Source organism: Eubalaena glacialis, chromosome 2, assembly GCF_028564815.1.
Source record: "Eubalaena glacialis isolate mEubGla1 chromosome 2, mEubGla1.1.hap2.+ XY, whole genome shotgun sequence".
Classification (NCBI taxonomy): domain Eukaryota; kingdom Metazoa; phylum Chordata; class Mammalia; order Artiodactyla; family Balaenidae; genus Eubalaena; species Eubalaena glacialis.
The window spans coordinates 157,593,453-157,611,142 of record NC_083717.1 but is presented as its reverse complement, the minus strand read 5'-3'; the positions used below and the strand labels follow the sequence as shown (position 1 = coordinate 157,611,142).

Below are 17,690 nucleotides of genomic sequence, written 5' to 3'. Positions count from 1 at the left end.
GATTATCTTCTCAGCTTTTACAGTCGTCCAAATACAATGGAAATTAGTACTGTCATTACAGCTGGACGTCTGTTATCCATGCTAGAAATGTTGGAACAAAGGAGTGATGTGGCTCAGAGATTCCCAAATACAGACTAGTGGAAAAGTTGTTACTGGTACTGGGCAAAGTGAAAAAGAAGTAGAAGGGAAGCAAGATCGAGAGAAAACACATCTCTGTGTGTGTATGTGCTCGCATGTGTGCAGGCGCGCACGCGTGTGTACCTATGTGTGGAGGATTGCCACCCTCCTTTTTAAGGAAGGATTTCTAGGTTTGTCCTTTCTCTTCTTTTACTATCCTAAAGGTCCTTTTGTTTTATGAAATTATAGTGGAAATAGGTGGTGGCTAGTTATTATTTTAATTCCTTTTCCTGAAATAAAAAAAAGTCAACCTGCTCTTTTAAATAATTTTACTGGTAAAATCCTCAGAGGGAGCCACTGTCAGGGATACTTTAGAACACTGTATAATTAATTCTTGCAGCCCTTATTTATTTATTTATTTTGGTATAGCCCGGCATGCTTCAAGAATTCCTTATATTCAAAAGGCCCTGGTCCCTATCCTCCTGGTGTCTCACCTCTGCAAAGAAGCCTGTAGGTAATGAATTGATAGTAGAGAGATTGACTGTGTTAGTCAGAAGCTGTGGTGGCTTCTATCCTGTTGATAAGTTTGGTGGCAGGAAAGTAATCCATACCTATAATTAGGAATTGATCAATTTTTTAAAATAAATTTATTTGTTTATTTTAAAAAGAATTTTTGGCTGTGTTGGGTCTTCGTTGCTGTGCGTGGGCTTTCTCTGGTTGTGGTGAGTGGGAGCTACTCTTCGTTGCGGTGCACGGGCTTCTCATTGTGGTGGCTTCTCTTGTTGCGGAGCACGGGCTCTAGGTGCACAGTCTTCAGTAGTTGTGGCACGTGGGCTCAGTAGTTGTTGGTCGCGGGCTCTAGAGCTCAGACTCAGTAGTTGTGGCGCATGGGCTTAGTTGCTCCGCGGCATGTGGGATCTTCCCGGGCCAGGGCTCGAACCCGTGTCCGCTGCATTGGCAGGCAGATTCTTAATCACTGCGCCACCAGGGAAGCCCCTAGTCATTGATCAATTTTTAAATGTTTTATTTTTCTTGTCCTGACAAGTTTCAGTGACCACCTTGGCATTAGAAGGTAAAGCATGAGGGATAATTATGAAAGGTTGGAAACAGAAATATTTATTAGAAATGTGTATGTGTGTGTGCATGTGTGTGTTTCCTGTTTATTCTGATTAGAACATAGTGTCAAAACAATGTGAAAGCTCTGAATCCTGTGATTTTGACGCTGAGGCCACTATTCTGCATTAGTGGTCACCTTTGCGTTTTGCTTATAAACTGGAGTGTACATATTTGTCAGCTTTTGGGAAAGGATAACTGGAGAGATCCATGAAAGAATAATAATACATGTTGATTGTCCAAGCTGGGAGGAATCATTAATATATTATTATTATTTAAAACTTTAATTTACCCACCTACTATTGTTCACTCATTTAAGGCTAATTTTGTGCTGTTTAAGTTTTAGAATGTGTAAATACTTAGCAGAAAAGTCAATCAAATTTTCCTTTAGTTTCAGATTACATCTTTTCTTAAACAAATAACCAGCCATGACAGTTTACCCACTGCTCCAGTGGTGGTGGTGGTTGTTAGCTGCTACTATTTATCACAGTCATCATCATCATCATCATCATTATTGTTATTGGTGAGGGCACTGGAGTTAGACTACCTGGGTTCAGATTCTAGCTGCGGTCCTTAGTAGTGGGTGATGTTGGGTAAGCGACTTAGCCGTCTGGGTCCCTTTTTTTTCATCTGAAAAACTGGGATATTAATAGTGGCCACTCATAAGGTCTTCTGAGGATTAAAAGGGATAATGTGTGTCAGGAGCTTAGCACAGTGCTTTGCAATAGTAAATGTTCGTTAACATTGTTATCATTCTTTTTACCTTGGAATATCAGTACTGGCCTTATCTGCTTTACGGTTTGTTGTTTAATTAATACACCTTGGTTTCCTTCTTTTGATACTATTTTTATTGGTGTAGTAGTTCTATGAGACATGTTTTGACCGTAAAAAAAAAAGGTGTATGCTAATAATCAGCAAAGTGTTTTTCGATCTTCCTAATACACTGTGAAGAGTTCTAAAAGCAGCCAATTCTACATTCACGTATTTATAGCCAAGGCAAAGAAGGAATGCTTTCACTGTTGTAGGTGTTGCCAGGGACCTGCCTTTGCTTGAAAACCAAAAATTTTCACTGTTAGCTTTAAATAAACTGAGAAAGAGAATTTCAAAGGTGAAGGAGATGAAAGAAGGATTTTAAAAGTTATTACTTTAAAAACAGTGGTTTTCAGCTGTGGTCACACATTGAAATCACATGAGCCGCTTCTATAAAATACAAATACCTTGTAGTGGAAACACACCACCACTACCACCACTATTATCAACAACAAACTTTTTTGGAACCCCTATTTTGAATACAGTAATAGAGTAATTGGAATGGTCAGCTAAAATACTTATTTTAGCTCACATGTCAGTTTCTTATTTGCTTATTAACATGGAACTATCTTGTGTAACCAACATGGTATACTTGGGTTCAGTTCATAGTACATGAAGCCTAATTTTCTTATCTGATTCATTGTAAGGATTTATAGTGGTCTTCTTGTTTTAATGAAATATTGTTGGCTATGTCTGTGATTTTTTTTCTCAAGTGTCAAAAGCAATTCCTAATGGAAGCATAGGTCCACAAATAAAATAGGATTCTTTTTAGGTTTTTTGAAATAAGTATGACAAAAAGGGAATGCTACCTGTTGTATCTATGTTTAGAAGTAAAGTTGGTGGCAAGGGTTTAGACAGACCACATGGACAGGCTATTAGGCATTTTACCACATGTGCTAACATACCACACTTTAGTCCTTCAAGGCTAAGTCAACTTAATATTTTAGTGCTAAGCTCTTCTCAGTGCTGTGAGACTAATTTTCTGTAAATATATTCTCATATGCATATGCAGGTACAATTTTCATTGACTTTGTTGAAGTTTTGGAGGGTCGTTTGTGAGGGACTGATCACATACTTGGATGGGGATGTGTTCACCTTAAGGAAAGTTCTAAAGGATGAGGTGTAAGGGATCAAAGACCACATTTACATGCTCAATCTCTGCAGGTACCTTTATTTTTTGTGAGAGATGGGGAAATGGATGTAGAAGGGCTAAGTGTGTAATATCGTAGGGCATTTTCAGGTGAAAAGCATTGTTAATTTAGAAGAATATTTTTTCCATTTCTTTTGAATGGGAATAACCAGCTATAAATATTGTTCATCAGGAGCTCAAACAATGTTACTGCTTAGCTTCCAATGCAAACATGACCATTTTATGGAAATTTTATCTATATACATTTAAACAGCTTATGTGTAAATAAGTTACCAGCCCACATTTTTTTTTTTTAAACCAACCTGCTTTCTTCCTGTGATATTGTGTCTAATCAATTTAATGTGTGGGCCTTCTTTATTTCCTCGGTTGGCACATTTGCAGGTTGCAATGATTTTCAACAATTTCATTTGACTGGAGTCCCAGAGCACCAAACCCAAAGGACATTGGGCTCATGTTTTATTTCTTGTACCTTTGCTACTTTCTGCTTTGCAAAGTCTTGACTGAGTCAGGCCCCAAGGGAAGATGGGCTGATATTGGACCCATGACTGTATGCCCCAAACTTTAGATGGATGGAACAATGAAAGCTTTTGATTAGGGAGGAAGGAGCTTCTGCCAGTTATAAACAAATAAATAATAAATAAACAACCAGCCCTTAAAATCATAATGGGGGTGAGGGGATGGGTGTGTGTGTGTGTGTGCACGCATGTGCACGTGTAACTAAATGTGTATAATGCCTGTTGACTGTTCTTTAGACACAGGAGAATCTTTGTCCCTTAATCTGTACTTGCATCCTCCCTCTACTGTTGAATTCTGTGCCCATTTTTCCATTACCTTTTGCACTTGTAAATTTTAAAATTATTTGGGTATGAACACCTTGGAGGTGAGAGTAATCATTTCCCCAACTTACTGATGAAAATTGATAGGAGGCTGTTGAGAGATGGTGATAGAAAAGCACGTGTGAGAAAATGACTAATGCTGAAAAGGAAAGAGAAGGACAATACAGTGAGAAATGCAACTGCCAAGAGCATCAACCATTTAGCTGGTCAGTACATTATTTCCTTAGGTGAGAAACATATTCTGGAAATTAAATTAATTCTAAGCATTTTTCCAGAGCAGTAGAATCTGACCTTATGGAATCTTATCAAGCTGTGATCATTAGATCAGTTACTCTCCCCTTTAAATGAATACTAACATTGGATGGATGGGTTGTTGTGCTAATGACCTGCATGGTATTATATAACCACTTACTGATTCCTCATTATTTATGGTTATGATTCTGTGGGATCCCTCTCCTGCTGTTAGGGACGGCCTGTGCAGGACAGAGGTTTCCATTGGAAGAGAGATGACACAAGCATCCATTGCCTGGTTTGCTTTGGGATTCTGCGATGACCCTTAATTTTTCTAGTTTACATTTATTTTGAATGTCTATATATTTTTTTCCTTCATCTATGTTACTAAACATTTAGATTTTCAGGTGGCTTGGATGTGGGAGGTGGGTAGCTTTGAGTTGTTAAAATCTAGTGTTACTGCATGTGGTCAAAATGTACTGCTTGTCTGATTTCTTCTTTTTGTCATTTATGAGATTTTCTTTATGGCCTAGTACCTGATACATTTTACAAATGTTTCTTTTTTTTAACATCTTTATTGGAGTATAATTGCTTTACAATGGTGTGTTAGTTTCTGCTTTATAACAGAGTGAATCAGCTATACACAAATGTTTCTTTAAAAAGAATATTTGTATTGCTACTGGGACTGGTTCCATAGACATTAAACTTGTTTCACTGGAACCTTCTGCACTACTCAGAGTGTTCCTTCTCTGATCCTGGCTGGTCCTACCTTTTCACATTCTACTTTTTTAATATGCCACTGGGTCTAGGGAAATGAGGGCAAGGGGGATGGGAGCAGCACAGCTATGTGGGGCAGTCTGAGGGCCAAACATTATAGGAAGAGCCCTATGCTTGGACTGTTGTGAATTAGGTCATCTTTCAGCACGAATGAAAACACAGTTTAAAAAAGTTGTTATAATGGAATTGGCTCTTTGAGGACACCATTCCCCTTTTTTTTTTGGTCAGTCTTGATTACTTAAATTCTTTAATTTAGGTGAAGGAAGTTATTTTAGAGGAATTTAGTCTGTGATAAAGGATAAAGCATAGCTTGTTGCTGTATGTGTTAATTTCTGGGGAGTGGGCTAGAGGGGTTCAGCATGATACTTTATAATGAGGGCATGTTGGAAATTAATTGGCTGATTTCTTTCTGTGTTCTTCCTCTTTTCTCTTTGTACATACCCTCTTTTTATGGAATATGGTATTACTCCTGTGTTTCACTGAGTTTGATTGTTGCACAGTGGTGAAGAGTTCAGGCTCTGGAGCCAGTTTGCCTGAGCTGGAATCCTGTCTCCACTGCTTATTAGTTCTGAGACTCTGCGCAGGTCACTGACTGTCCCTGCGTCTTGGTTTTCTCATCTGTTAAATTGAAAATAGTACCTACTGCACAGGGTTGTTGTCAGGACTAAATAAGATATAATATATGTAAAGTGCTTAGAATAGTACCCAGTAATAGTGCTCAGTAAATGTAAGCTATTATCATTATTCCATTGGTTAGGTAGATAGCCTGCCTCACATTTGTCTATGACATTATATCAATTTGGATAAATAAAGAATAAATTTCAACTGTCTAACATTAAGAAAAAGAACTAAATGTTAACTGCCTGAATTTTTTTAAGTAGCCAAATGTGAATCTCTTGAGTATCATTGCAGTGACCACAAAGAGTAATCATTGTTGTCACTGCTTAAATGATGGTTTGCTTTTTGGAGGAAAAGCTATCATTTATAGATGCTTTTATATATGCTGAGTTAAGGAGTTCTCCATGTACACGGTCTGATTTTTTAAGCATTATTAAAGTTACTGTATCAAAAATAGGATTAATTAAAATTTGTCCTGAAGACTTTAGTGTTACATTAATAAGCCTTTTCTTGTTCCCTGTGCAGTGTCAAAACTCCCCTTCAGATCTGAGGTATGGAATCTGATTTAGAACTTAGAAGACTTCAGTAATTAACCATGATGGTCGTGTACATATAATTAGCCACTGGTTAACGATATATAGTCATGTTGATAAGCAGCCTTGTTTAGTTTTTGTTTGTCTATGTAGATACCTGAAGCAAATAGCAATTAAAGGGAAAGCTTGGTTTGTCTAAATTTAGTTCTTATAAAGCTTAAATGTTTCGGAAGTGATTAAGTCTAGGGTCATAGAATAAGACATATGTCATGGCTGAACTCAAATCCCCAGTTCTTTGACTATAAGATACATTAGGCCTTTGGGGATTTATGGGGTGGTGATGGAAGGGGCAACTCATTGGCTGAGAATAATTTCTAAATGTGTAACTTGTTTTTGCTGAGAGTAGCAGTGGTGCTATATACCTTTTAAAACATCGACTACTTCTTGTTCCCTTATATCTGGTAGGGAAATCCTATACTTTCAGATGCCCATTGCACCTCATCTAGGCTTACCCCAAAGTTGATGCCAGTAGGTGGTGTTTGGGGGGAATTATCCATGAGGTCCTGGGTACATGGGCTGGCACTTGGGTTGTGGGCTGTGAGGAGGCAAGGGGGTTGTGGAGAGGAGTCATGTGGATCCTGTGACTAGGAATCTAGCCCTCTCTCCCTGCTGCTGGTGGCTGTAAGATGGGTGCTGTTAGCTGTTGCACTTAACCTCCAGGGAGCAGGTGGCCCACGCTGTGAGGCCACTGTAAAGCATTTACTGGGAGGCTGGCAACTGAGGATGGTAGCAAGTGACAGGCCAAACATTGTTCAAGTCCTTCTTGAGTCGTACAGAAGGAATGTGGGAGTGTGGTTAGAGACCCAGGTGCTGAGCCCAGCTTCATAACTCATTCATTGTGGGACCTCCATGATTGTCTCTAATTTTCTTTGTGAAAAATATAGAATAATAATATGATGCCACCTGCTTACCTCAAAGAGTGTTCTGAGGATTAATGAGTTAATCACCTTGGATGAAGGCAGCAGAGGTTCTCTTGTTATAATTTCATCGCCTTTCCAGAGAAGCTCCAGTTTGGTGGAATAAAGTAGTGGAAAGAAGATAGGAGTGGAAAGAGCTATCGACAACTTAGTTGGTGTCTTTCAAGTCTAACTGTAGGTCAGGTTTCCATTCTCGCTGGGGAATTTTAGTGTAAAATTTCTACATATTTTTTAGAAACGACACCAAACCAAATGTCTGACCTGCTGCCTGTAGGAAAAGAACAGATGTTTATTCTGAGAACATATTAATAAAAATGTTAGTGGTTTTCTCCCACCGTAAAGGAAGAAGATGGGTCAAAAGGGAGAGCCTAGATTTTAATAGAGTTTGCTCGCATTGTCCCATTACTGATGTGCCCTTTTTGAGAGAGTTGGTATTGCTTGATTTTGTTGATTTTTCGAGTTTCTTTGACAAAGAAGCTTCATAGATATCAAGCCAAAACAAAACAAGAAATATAAACTCACACACCCAACAGTTGCTTTAAATACCAAGGATGTCAGCATGAAATTAAAATGAATCAACTGACATTTCTGCTTTGAAATTTTTTTAGTGAAATTAATTTAAACCAACAGTGAAAACTTCTGTGTCTACCTTATAATGGAAAGTTTGACCTTTTTCAGTGTTTTTGGCTTAAGGGTGTTGACATTGGGGTGTTTTTGGTTAAAATTTGCTTCAACTCTCTAACAGCTCTTGGGATTTTGGTCAATCTCTGGTGGCTGAATAGCAAATGCTGTCAATTGTGTTGGTACCATGTAGTTTCCAAAGACAAGGTCTCTGAAGTAGTGGATATGGTATCCCCTCCTGCCCATGTGTAACTGTTTAAAAGAACACTGTTGTCATGTGAATTCTTATTTTTTTGAGCTTGCTTTTGAAGTTAACTTTCACAGAGAATTCCTGTTACCTGGAAATTGATGACAGACTTACACCATTTCCTTTTTTTTTCTTAGACGTTCCATCCTCAGAGCAGCCTGAACTGTTCCTAAAGAAACTTCAGCAGTGCTGTGTCATTTTTGACTTCATGGACACGCTATCTGATCTTAAAATGAAAGAATACAAGCGCTCCACTCTTAATGAACTGGTGGACTACATTACAATAAGCAGAGGCTGTTTGACAGAGCAGACTTACCCTGAAGTAGTTAGAATGGTGAGTTTCTTTTTTTCGCCGCGGACACATTTAAGCACCTTCCATAGGGACTCACAGGTGTATTTACTGCAGGGTCAGGTCACTGGAGGTCACCTCCACAAATGAGAGCCAACCTTCTGAGAGCTAAGCACAAGTAGTCGGCACAATACTAAAATTTGAAGAGCATGATTTCATGAGAATGAAATCCAGAACTTTTCACCTACAACAGTGTTGGAGGAATCAGTGACTTCAAAATACGAAGCAAAGATTGCCAGGGTGTTACTGGATTTCTGGCATAGGGAAAAGAAAAGACACAGGAGAATCAACAAAAGTTTTAGATCTGTGTTTGAAAAATATTCAAGCCTGTTGGATGTCTTGATTTTTTTTTTTCTCCCTATTCATTTTGGTATATTAGAAATGGCTTTAAGCTTAATGAAATCATGATATGTAGAATCTAGGTAAAGCCTCTCGGCTTTATAAACTAATCATTTTCTTTATAATCTTAAAAACAGGAGTGATGTCTTTCATTATTTTTGAACAGCGTCTTGTAATTTGTGTGGTCGTTAAGAGTTATGAGAAGAAACATTATTAGCATAATACGAGTAATTATGTTCTTATTGTGTCAATAATTATATTAGTTTTTCAGAAGCTGAGCCAAAATATAGTTTTCTGTTAGATTTCTGTGGGAGGGTTGCCTTCCTTGGCATCCTAGATCATCTTGGATCTAGAGAGCACATGATATCTGGAGGAGGTGGGGCTGGTCTACTAACTCGAGAAGTTATGCTGAAGAGATCCAAGGGGGTCAGTGCATCATGGGAAGCCCACTGGGGAATCTCGCCCACCCTCTGTGTACTGCTGAAAATGTACTTAGCCTTTCTTTTTCACTTTTATCACTTGTATTCAACAAATGCAGAAAAGAGACATCTGTGATGGGGTAGTTATGGTTAAAAATGAATAGTTCAGATTTGGGAAGGGACCTGAATTATCACAACTTGAGAAACTATGACAGATATATGAAGGTCATTTCAAAACAATGTCCAATATATTCCTCAGATCCATATTGGAGTGTATGTTGCATTTGTTAATTTATAGGAACGTAAAACAGGGTTTTGTATGTTAACTGTTTATATTGTGGTTCTTGAGCAGTGGTTCTCAACCAGGGGCGATTTTCCCTGCCAGGGCACCTTGGCATTGTCTGGAGACATTTTTGGGAGTCACAACCAGGGGTGGGAGGTGGGGTGCTACCAGCATCTAGTGGGTAGAGGCCAGGAATGCTGTTAAACATCTTACAATGCACAGGACGGCACTGTACAACAATTTTGTAGATTGTTCTACAGCAAAGAATTGTAGATAATTCTACAACAAAGAATTATCTGGCCCCAAATATCAATGATGCCACTGTTGAGAAACCATGCTCTAGAGTTTGCATGTTCTCTAAACCTCTTACCCTGACACTTAGGATCTTCTCTAGCCCACCTGCCTTCTGCAGAGCACAGTCCCTTGGTTTTAACCTACCCATGTCCTCAGCTGACAGAGGTATCCACCATTTATAAGTTTCTTCTATATCTTTCCATGGATAGTCCATGAATATTGAAGCATATACAAGCATATATGTATAAATATTGTTTTTTGTAAACACACAAATGGCAGCATAGTATACACACTCTCTGTACCTTGCTTTTTTTACTTAGCAGTATATAATGTACATCAGTACATATAAAGCTGCCTCATTCATTTTTATAGCTGCATTTCTTTGTGTGGATGTGCCATAATTTATTTAACCACGACCCCATGAATATCCTTGTACACATCTCAGTTTGCCCTTGTGCGAGAACATCTGGGTATTTGTGGATTTGTTTTGTAATAGCCCTTTTCCCTGTTCCTGGACCTTTGTGAATTCCCTGCCCTCATGCCTTTAATTCTGATTCCGCCCTTCCTTTTAAGATCTGGCTTACAGTGATACCACTGGTTCCTGAAAAGCCCAGAGTTTTCTCCTTCCTTCACTTCTACCACTTCTTGGCAACTCACCCTTTTAGAATTTGTTCATTTGCTGCTATTTAATCCTTTCACACGTTTATCTGATTTTTCTAATTAGGCTGTCAGTACTCCTAAGCAGGAACTGTTCGGAGTTGTCCTGCACATCTCTGTGGCCTCTGTAATACCTCCTAGCCCAGGCCTACCTGGAGATTGTTGAGTGAATAGATGAATTCCCTCTTAAAATAGGGGCATTTTAGGCTCTCAAATTAGGATGAAGATATTGGATGTCATTGGATTATATTCAGCTTTAAACCCAGTAGCTGGCATAATCCAAAAACCCATTCATTCCTGTGAACCAACTTGGTCCTAAACCAGCTTGAGTCTCTCAAAGGAGACCATTTTCTCTTCTTACCACCTCCCCCCATGCCCCTCTACCCCCACAAAAAAACTTTTAAAAAAAGACTCCTGTCATTCATGTGTGAATGTGTACTTTAAAATGTAGTTAAGCCCTACTTTAAGAAGTATTGAATCTGTAGCATGCATGCTATTCTAGGGCATTAGATAATTGACTTTCTGGATGATAGTTTAGGGTTCTCAGAGGTGTAATTTATTTTTCATATTTTGTGATTTGTGAAATTGCTACCTGCTAATTTGCATGGTTCTTAGGCAATCTGGCATTTATAGAGAAGGAAGTAGTATGGCAGAGTAGGAAGAGAAAGGGCTTTGAAGCCACACAAACCTGGGTTCAAATGCCAACTCCGGCCATACTTACCTGCTTCATCACTTCGGACAGAGCCCTCCATCTTTGGAGTCCTCAGTTTCCGTGAGGTGCTAAGAGGTATGTGGCGTTGGGGGAAGGGCAGCCACCATCCCTCCTGCCCTGCTCCATGAATAGTTCACCTGAGGAAACTCGTGCTTTGCTTGTACATCAAGGTTCTCACCACCTCAGATACACGTACAACCTAGGAAACAGGGGTTTATGTCTCTTTAAGAAGGGTTGGAGCCAAGTCCCTACTTGCCCTCTACTCCCTTCTGTTTTGCCACCTGTGAGCCCCCTGCGTGTAGAAACCCCGGTGCTATTACTGCTCACTTTCCTCATCTGTAACGCACCTACCTTTTGGGTATTTTGTGAGGATTGGCGATGATGTATGTAAAGCTCTTAGAACAGTCCCTAACACATGGCAAGCATTTAATCAGCGATACTGGTACTATATTTTGTGATTTCATTATTAGATACTTGACTTTATAATCATTGGGGGAACCCAGAGTTCCTGTTTGTGGACTTGAAATGCTCTGTTGGCTCGATACGCTATATCCCATTGCCTCAGTGGTCCTCAAATTCTGTAACTCCAGTCCTGCCTGTTGAACAGTCACCGTCCCCACCTATTCCTCTTTCTTTTTTTTTAAATTTTATTTATTTATTTATTTATTTATGGCTGTGTTGGGTCTTCGTTGCTGTGCGAGGGCTTTCTCTAGTTGCGGCAAGTGGGGGCCACTCTTCATCGCGGTGCGCGGGCCTCTCACTATCGTGGCCTCTCTTGTTGCGGAGCACAGGCTCCAGACGCGCAGGCTCAGCAACTGTGGCTCACGGGCCCAGCCGCTCCGTGGCATGTGGGACCCTCCCAGACTAGGGCTCGAACCCGTGTCCCCTGCATTGGCAGGCAGATTCTCAACCACTGCGCCACCAGGGAAGCCCAATTCCTCTTTCTTATTACTGTAAAATGAAACTGCTTCACTAGGATTAGTGAGGGAAATGGTAGTGCTTTTAATGAAATATCAATGAAGCGATAGCTAGGTTTTGCAAACCAGGATGAGTGATGACTTAAGATGGCATGTTCTGATGTCAGTATTATTACCAAAACCTGATGGGACTGTACTTTGAGAGTTGCTATGCCTGTTAGGGTAAGAAAAGAGTAGAAGATGAAAGTAATCTATGAGTGTGGAAACCATTTTTAGCATTTAAATAAAGTCTGGATACCACCTACAGACTCTTAGAATTAAGAAAGACAAATAACTCTTTATGTGTAAACAAAATTAAAAAAAACAATATAGCACCTAACTCACCTGCAGAAGGGTAGTGTGGGGTAGTGGAAAGAGCCCCAGATAGAGAAAGTAGAAGCCACTGTCCTCATTTCTCATCTTCCACTTAACTAGTGGTGAGACTTGGGTTCCTCTCTAAGCCCCAAGTCTCCTCTTGTAAATGGAGGGAGTTGGTGGTGGTCTCTCACATCCTTCCAGCTCTGAAAAATACCAGCTCTTTCATCAACACAGTGTAAGAAATTTAGAATGAATTCTGCCGTTCTTTTTTTTTTTTCTTTTCTTTTCTATTATTATTATTACTTTTGGCCGTGCTGCATGGCATGCGGGATCTTAGTTCTCCGACCAGGGATCGAACCCGTGCCCCCTGCAGTGGAAGCATGGTGTCTTAACCACTGGATCGCCAGGGAAGTCCCTGGATTCTGCCATTCTTAAAGTTTACAGAACACTGTCCAAAGTAGTTGCTTCTACTCTGTAAGTGGTTTCTTCCATGTGTTTCTTTCTCATGGGGTCACATCTGATGGAAAAATGAGAACCAAGACTGTTAGTTCCTTAGGCTTTGGCACATTTTGCCGTGTATCATCTCAAGTGTCAGGCTTCTGTCCTTGAGGCAGTATTTTTACCACATTATGCTCATGTTTTGTTTCTGGTTCTGTTGCCATGCATCCATTTAAAAGATTTCTTAGAATTTCTAGCTCTCCAAGTAATCTTGGGTTAATTTTTTTTTTTTTTTTTACTCAAACTTAAACTGTATTTTATACTCTTTATATTCACACATCTTCCTTTTCAAAACCATCTCTTTGGGGGATAGTTCAAATGTGAGAGGAAATCTTAATGGGTGAAGACATCATTTTAATTAATAAGTAATGTTTATTGAGTGATTTAGAGCCATGTTTTTACATTTTGATAATTAAAAAAAGACAGGACCCTGCTCTGTCAACAAACTCACAGTCTGGTAGAGAGGGCACTCATGTGAACAAATAATAAAATATGTCATATGCGCATTAATAGAAGTATGTAGAAGGCAGGGAAGGAGTAGAGCAAAAGGGGGGTTAATCCGAGGAATGTAGGGGTGGTCAGGGAAGGCTTTACAAAGTGAGGAAAGCCCGAGTATTAAAAGGTGAAAACATGTTTTCCAGGGGCTGAAATAGTGTTGAAATGAAAAAGAGAATTACATGATGCAAAGGAATTCCCAAACTGCATGATATATTCAGAGGAACACAAGCAGTGCTGTGTTGTTACAGCATTAAGTGCGCGTGTGTGTGTTGGGGAGTGAGAGGAGGTGAATGATGGCAGTTGAAGATGCAGATGTGGACCAGAAGATCCTGAATGATCCTCACAGACAGTGGATAATCATTGAAAAAGTTGTAAGCAGGAGAGTGACACAGTTAGATTTGTACTGTAATGGCAGTGAGCCAGGTAGATTGGAGGGGGCTGAACTTGAAGGCAGAGAGGAATTGATTAGGGGCCTGTTGTATTAGAGAAGTTGTAGAGGGCCTAAACCAAGCACGGGGTGAAAGTAGAGAAGATGAGGAAAGGATGGCATTTAAGACTCACTAGGAGGTAAAATTGAAGGCACTTAGCATTTGCATTGATGTTTGGAGTGAGAGAGAGAGGAAGGAGTCTAGGATAGCTTTGGGGATTAGGTAGTCATGGTGCTCCTATTTGAGAAAGGTACAGCAGGAGGGGGGAGCAGGTTTTTTGGGTGGAAGCTGAGTTGATTTTTGATGTGTTAACTTTGAGGTTACAGGAGTCCTAGATGGGAAAGTTGGAGACTGAGATTGGTAATTATCAGCATGAGAGTAGAGCAGGGGAGAAAGAGAACAATACTGGGACCCCAGGTGATGCAGAGAATCATTGTGCTTCAGTGCAGTGTTTCGGGGGAGGTAGTGGGTTGTATGTGAAACATGAGGAAGTTGAAATGACGGCTGTAGATAATGATTGCATGTACAGTGGTGGAATCTTGGGTGTACTGTCCTCATTAGAGTAAAACCCTATCACTTCTTTCCTGCACAAAGTATATCTTGTTGCACTGGTCGTTTGCTGTTATTATTTTCATATTTTCTCTTTATATCTTGGCTTTTCTTGATTTCAGAGTCTGCCCTACTCCTGCCTCATCTGTGGTTAAATCTCTGTATATCTCAAACTGTAGAATATATGATTTTCCAAAGCGAATGTAGTTTTAAGATAAAATATGTTGTACAACTTTTTCTTCTTTTTTCTATTGAAATCTTTCCTTGAGTCCTTTATATTGTTTCTTGGCCACGCGTTAGCTTCGTTTTTTCCCACTCTCAAATTATATCCTGTCACTTGGTTATCTAAGTGCTTTATCTTTTATACATTCTGTGACTTAACTGAAAATCACAGCTCTGGTTAGCCTCTTAATAGGATAATATGGTTTTGTAGAAAAATATGAAGTTGCAATTAAAGGTCTCAGAGCCTGCCTACACAGACTCTTAGGAATCCTTTGTTAATTTCATTGCATCCTCTCTTGGCTAAAGGGTGGAGGATTTCTTTTCATAAAATAACAACTATCTAAAGGTAGCCTTGGGAATGATAACTACCAGGGGGGAATATGAAATTTCCATTTTTCATCCTCCTGTATCTGATAAGGAATATAACTATACATCCCGGCCAGAATTTGCCTTGGAGGCGATTCTTTAGGCCCAAAGGAGATAAGATCTTTTGGTGTGAGCCATTGGATGTGGGATGGGGGAAGGTGGGCTGCTTACAAGATTGGAAATATAAATAATGGGAAAGAGTTGAGTGACATCTGGGAAAGTCATTTAGGAAGTGATGAACTTATTGGGGAGTTTTTAAGGATAGGATAAGTCTAAAAGATAGGACCTAAGAATTAAATTAGAAAAAGAATTCCTTGGTACTTTGAAAAGACTTTAAGGTTATGATGATGAAGATTACCAAAAGATATTTTTAGAATGAGGTCAGGAAGAATGGCTGCTCAAGGTTAGGAACAGATTGTTACCATTTGTAATTTATCAGAGGGTAGAGAAACTGGCAGGCGCTCTGTCCTTTCCTTAAACTATCACTCTGTGCTACTTCAGTTAATGCTCATTTAACAATATTCATTTAGCATCTTTGGGTGTCCATCGATTGGTTTCATGGGGGTCAGTTGACCTCCTGATGTTGAGTGCAAAATTTTGTGTGTTTTGCCTATTTTTGTGGGAGAAGATCTGTAGCTTTTGATTAAATTTTCAAAGATATAATCTGACTCCAAAATGGTTTAAGCTCGATTTTTACATATGCAGTGCTCTGCTTGATGCTGCTCTGTTGGAAAATATAGGATGAGATTGGAAAGGAACAGGGTCTTCCCATTTATGGCAGTAACTGAAGATGAAAAATGAAGTTGTAAGAAGGATTTCACCAATGAAACCATCTGGGCCTGGAGTTTTCTTTATGGGAAGGTTTCTGGCAGTGAATTCGTTTTTTTTTTTTTTAATTTATTTTATTGAAGTATAGTTGATTTATAATGTTCTGTTAATTTCTGCTGTACAGCAAAGTGATTCAGTTATACATCTATATATATATACATTCTTTTCCATATTCTTCTCCATTACGGTTTATCACAGGATATTGAATATAGTTCCCTGTGCTGTACAGTAGGACCTTGTTGTTTATCCATTCTATATATAATAGTTTGCATCTGCCAATCCCAAGCTCCCAATCCATCCCTCCCAGACCCCCTCAATTTCTAAAATACATGTCTGACTATTCAGATTTTTTGTTTTACCTTGTGTCAGTTTTTGTAGGTTTTTATGATGGTTATATAGTTTAGAATTGTGGTTGAATACTTAATCCTTAGAGGTTCTTCATAAAGGTGTGCACTAACAAAAGAAGGTCACCAGCACCTGTAGACCTTCCATTGTTAGCAGCATAATAATCTGCAGCAACTACTGTGTGGATGAATTCAGTCTTAACAACAACCTTGTTTTGTATTATATATTATATAATTATATTATTTTATTTTTTATTATATTTTGTTATAACATTATTATATATTATTTTATAGATGATGTAAAGGAAGTAGAGAGAGGTTAAGAAACTTGCCCAAAGCTACTCACCTGGGTAACTGGCAGAACTGAGGTTTGAACCTAGTCTGTCTGGCTACAGGGCCCATCCTCTTAACTGCTGTGCCATAATGCTCTCCTGGGATCAGTCTTTCTAATAGGAATGAAGACTAAAATCTCTAAATTTGGACTCTTGCCTCAGTACTATGTTCTCTTCCTCGAGCCCCTCTAAATAGGTCATAAGGCCTTGATGCTTTCCCTCTACCTTTTCCTTGCTTGTTATTTTATCAAATAATAGGCTCTGGGGTTAAATGTTTGTTTTTGCTTAAGAAACAGCTTCCCTTTCACTCCCTCTCCCCCCACCACCTCACTACCCTATATATAATAACTACATTGCCTTTGTGTTATTCTCAAATTAACGTTTTTTCTCTGCCCTACCACTCCTTCCCAGTAGGCAGGAGTACATGGTGATTGGGGGTGAGGAGGAGCCCAGGAGGAAAGCTGTGTAGTTCAAAACTCTCCTCTGTTCCGTCCTCGAGATGGTCGTATCCCTTAAGTTCATGTGCTCGCGCCATGCTACTTCTCTGTCTGCCCCACCGTTAGAAGCAGGCAAGGTATGTCAGCAGCCAAGGGATCCCTAAATTGCTTGGTTAGCTTGGATTTGGAGCAAGGGAGTTAGATGATTTAAATGTCCCTCCATCTCTATGATGGCACCTAATCCTTGGAAGCACTTAACATTTGTACAGCCTGCTTTTCCTTTTTGTGGTCCTCCCTGGGTCTGTGATATAGACGGAATGACCTGGGCCACTTACCTAGCTGTGTGATCTTAGATGAGTCTTAATCCTCTTAAAGTTGTTACCCACTGTAACTTTATAAAGATTGTTGTGATGTTGTTACTGTTATCATTATTCATAGTACCACCTTTACCACCTCTGCTAGACTTAACCTTTTTTGTTTGGATGGATTAATCAGTTTTTCTGGTTACAAAGTCTTGCTAGCCTGGAAGCTTTTTTGTCTCTTTAAGATGACTTTCCATATCTTTGACTGTTGATTTTAAACTTTAATTCTCTCTGGGAAATTTTATTTTCAAGTCTTTTTTTGAGGGTGTGGGGAGAGCCCTGTAAATCTGCAGGTGCCCGTGTGTGTATAACTATATATACATGTGTATATATGCTGCCCTTAGTTCACCAACATAAAATTTTTCCTGATATTACTTGCATAGTAATGTCTATACTGTATTAATAATTTACCACTTCTCTCCTGCAAACATTCTCTCTTAAAATATCAGACAGGGATTTTAATGGGTTT

The 17,690-nt window shown here is 39.3% G+C and overlaps 1 protein-coding gene across 3 annotated transcripts in view; it reads left to right on the top strand.

The window, feature by feature from the left end:
- PPP2R5E (protein phosphatase 2 regulatory subunit B'epsilon) overlaps positions 1–17,690 on the top strand; it is a 149,333-nt gene that overhangs the window by 66,767 nt on the left and 64,876 nt on the right. For all 3 annotated transcript variants that reach the window (XM_061180885.1, XM_061180886.1, XM_061180884.1), the window contains exon 3: positions 8,168–8,364. In XM_061180885.1, the coding sequence (XP_061036868.1) occupies positions 8,168–8,364 (197 nt within the window). The remainder of the gene's footprint in view (positions 1–8,167; positions 8,365–17,690) is intronic.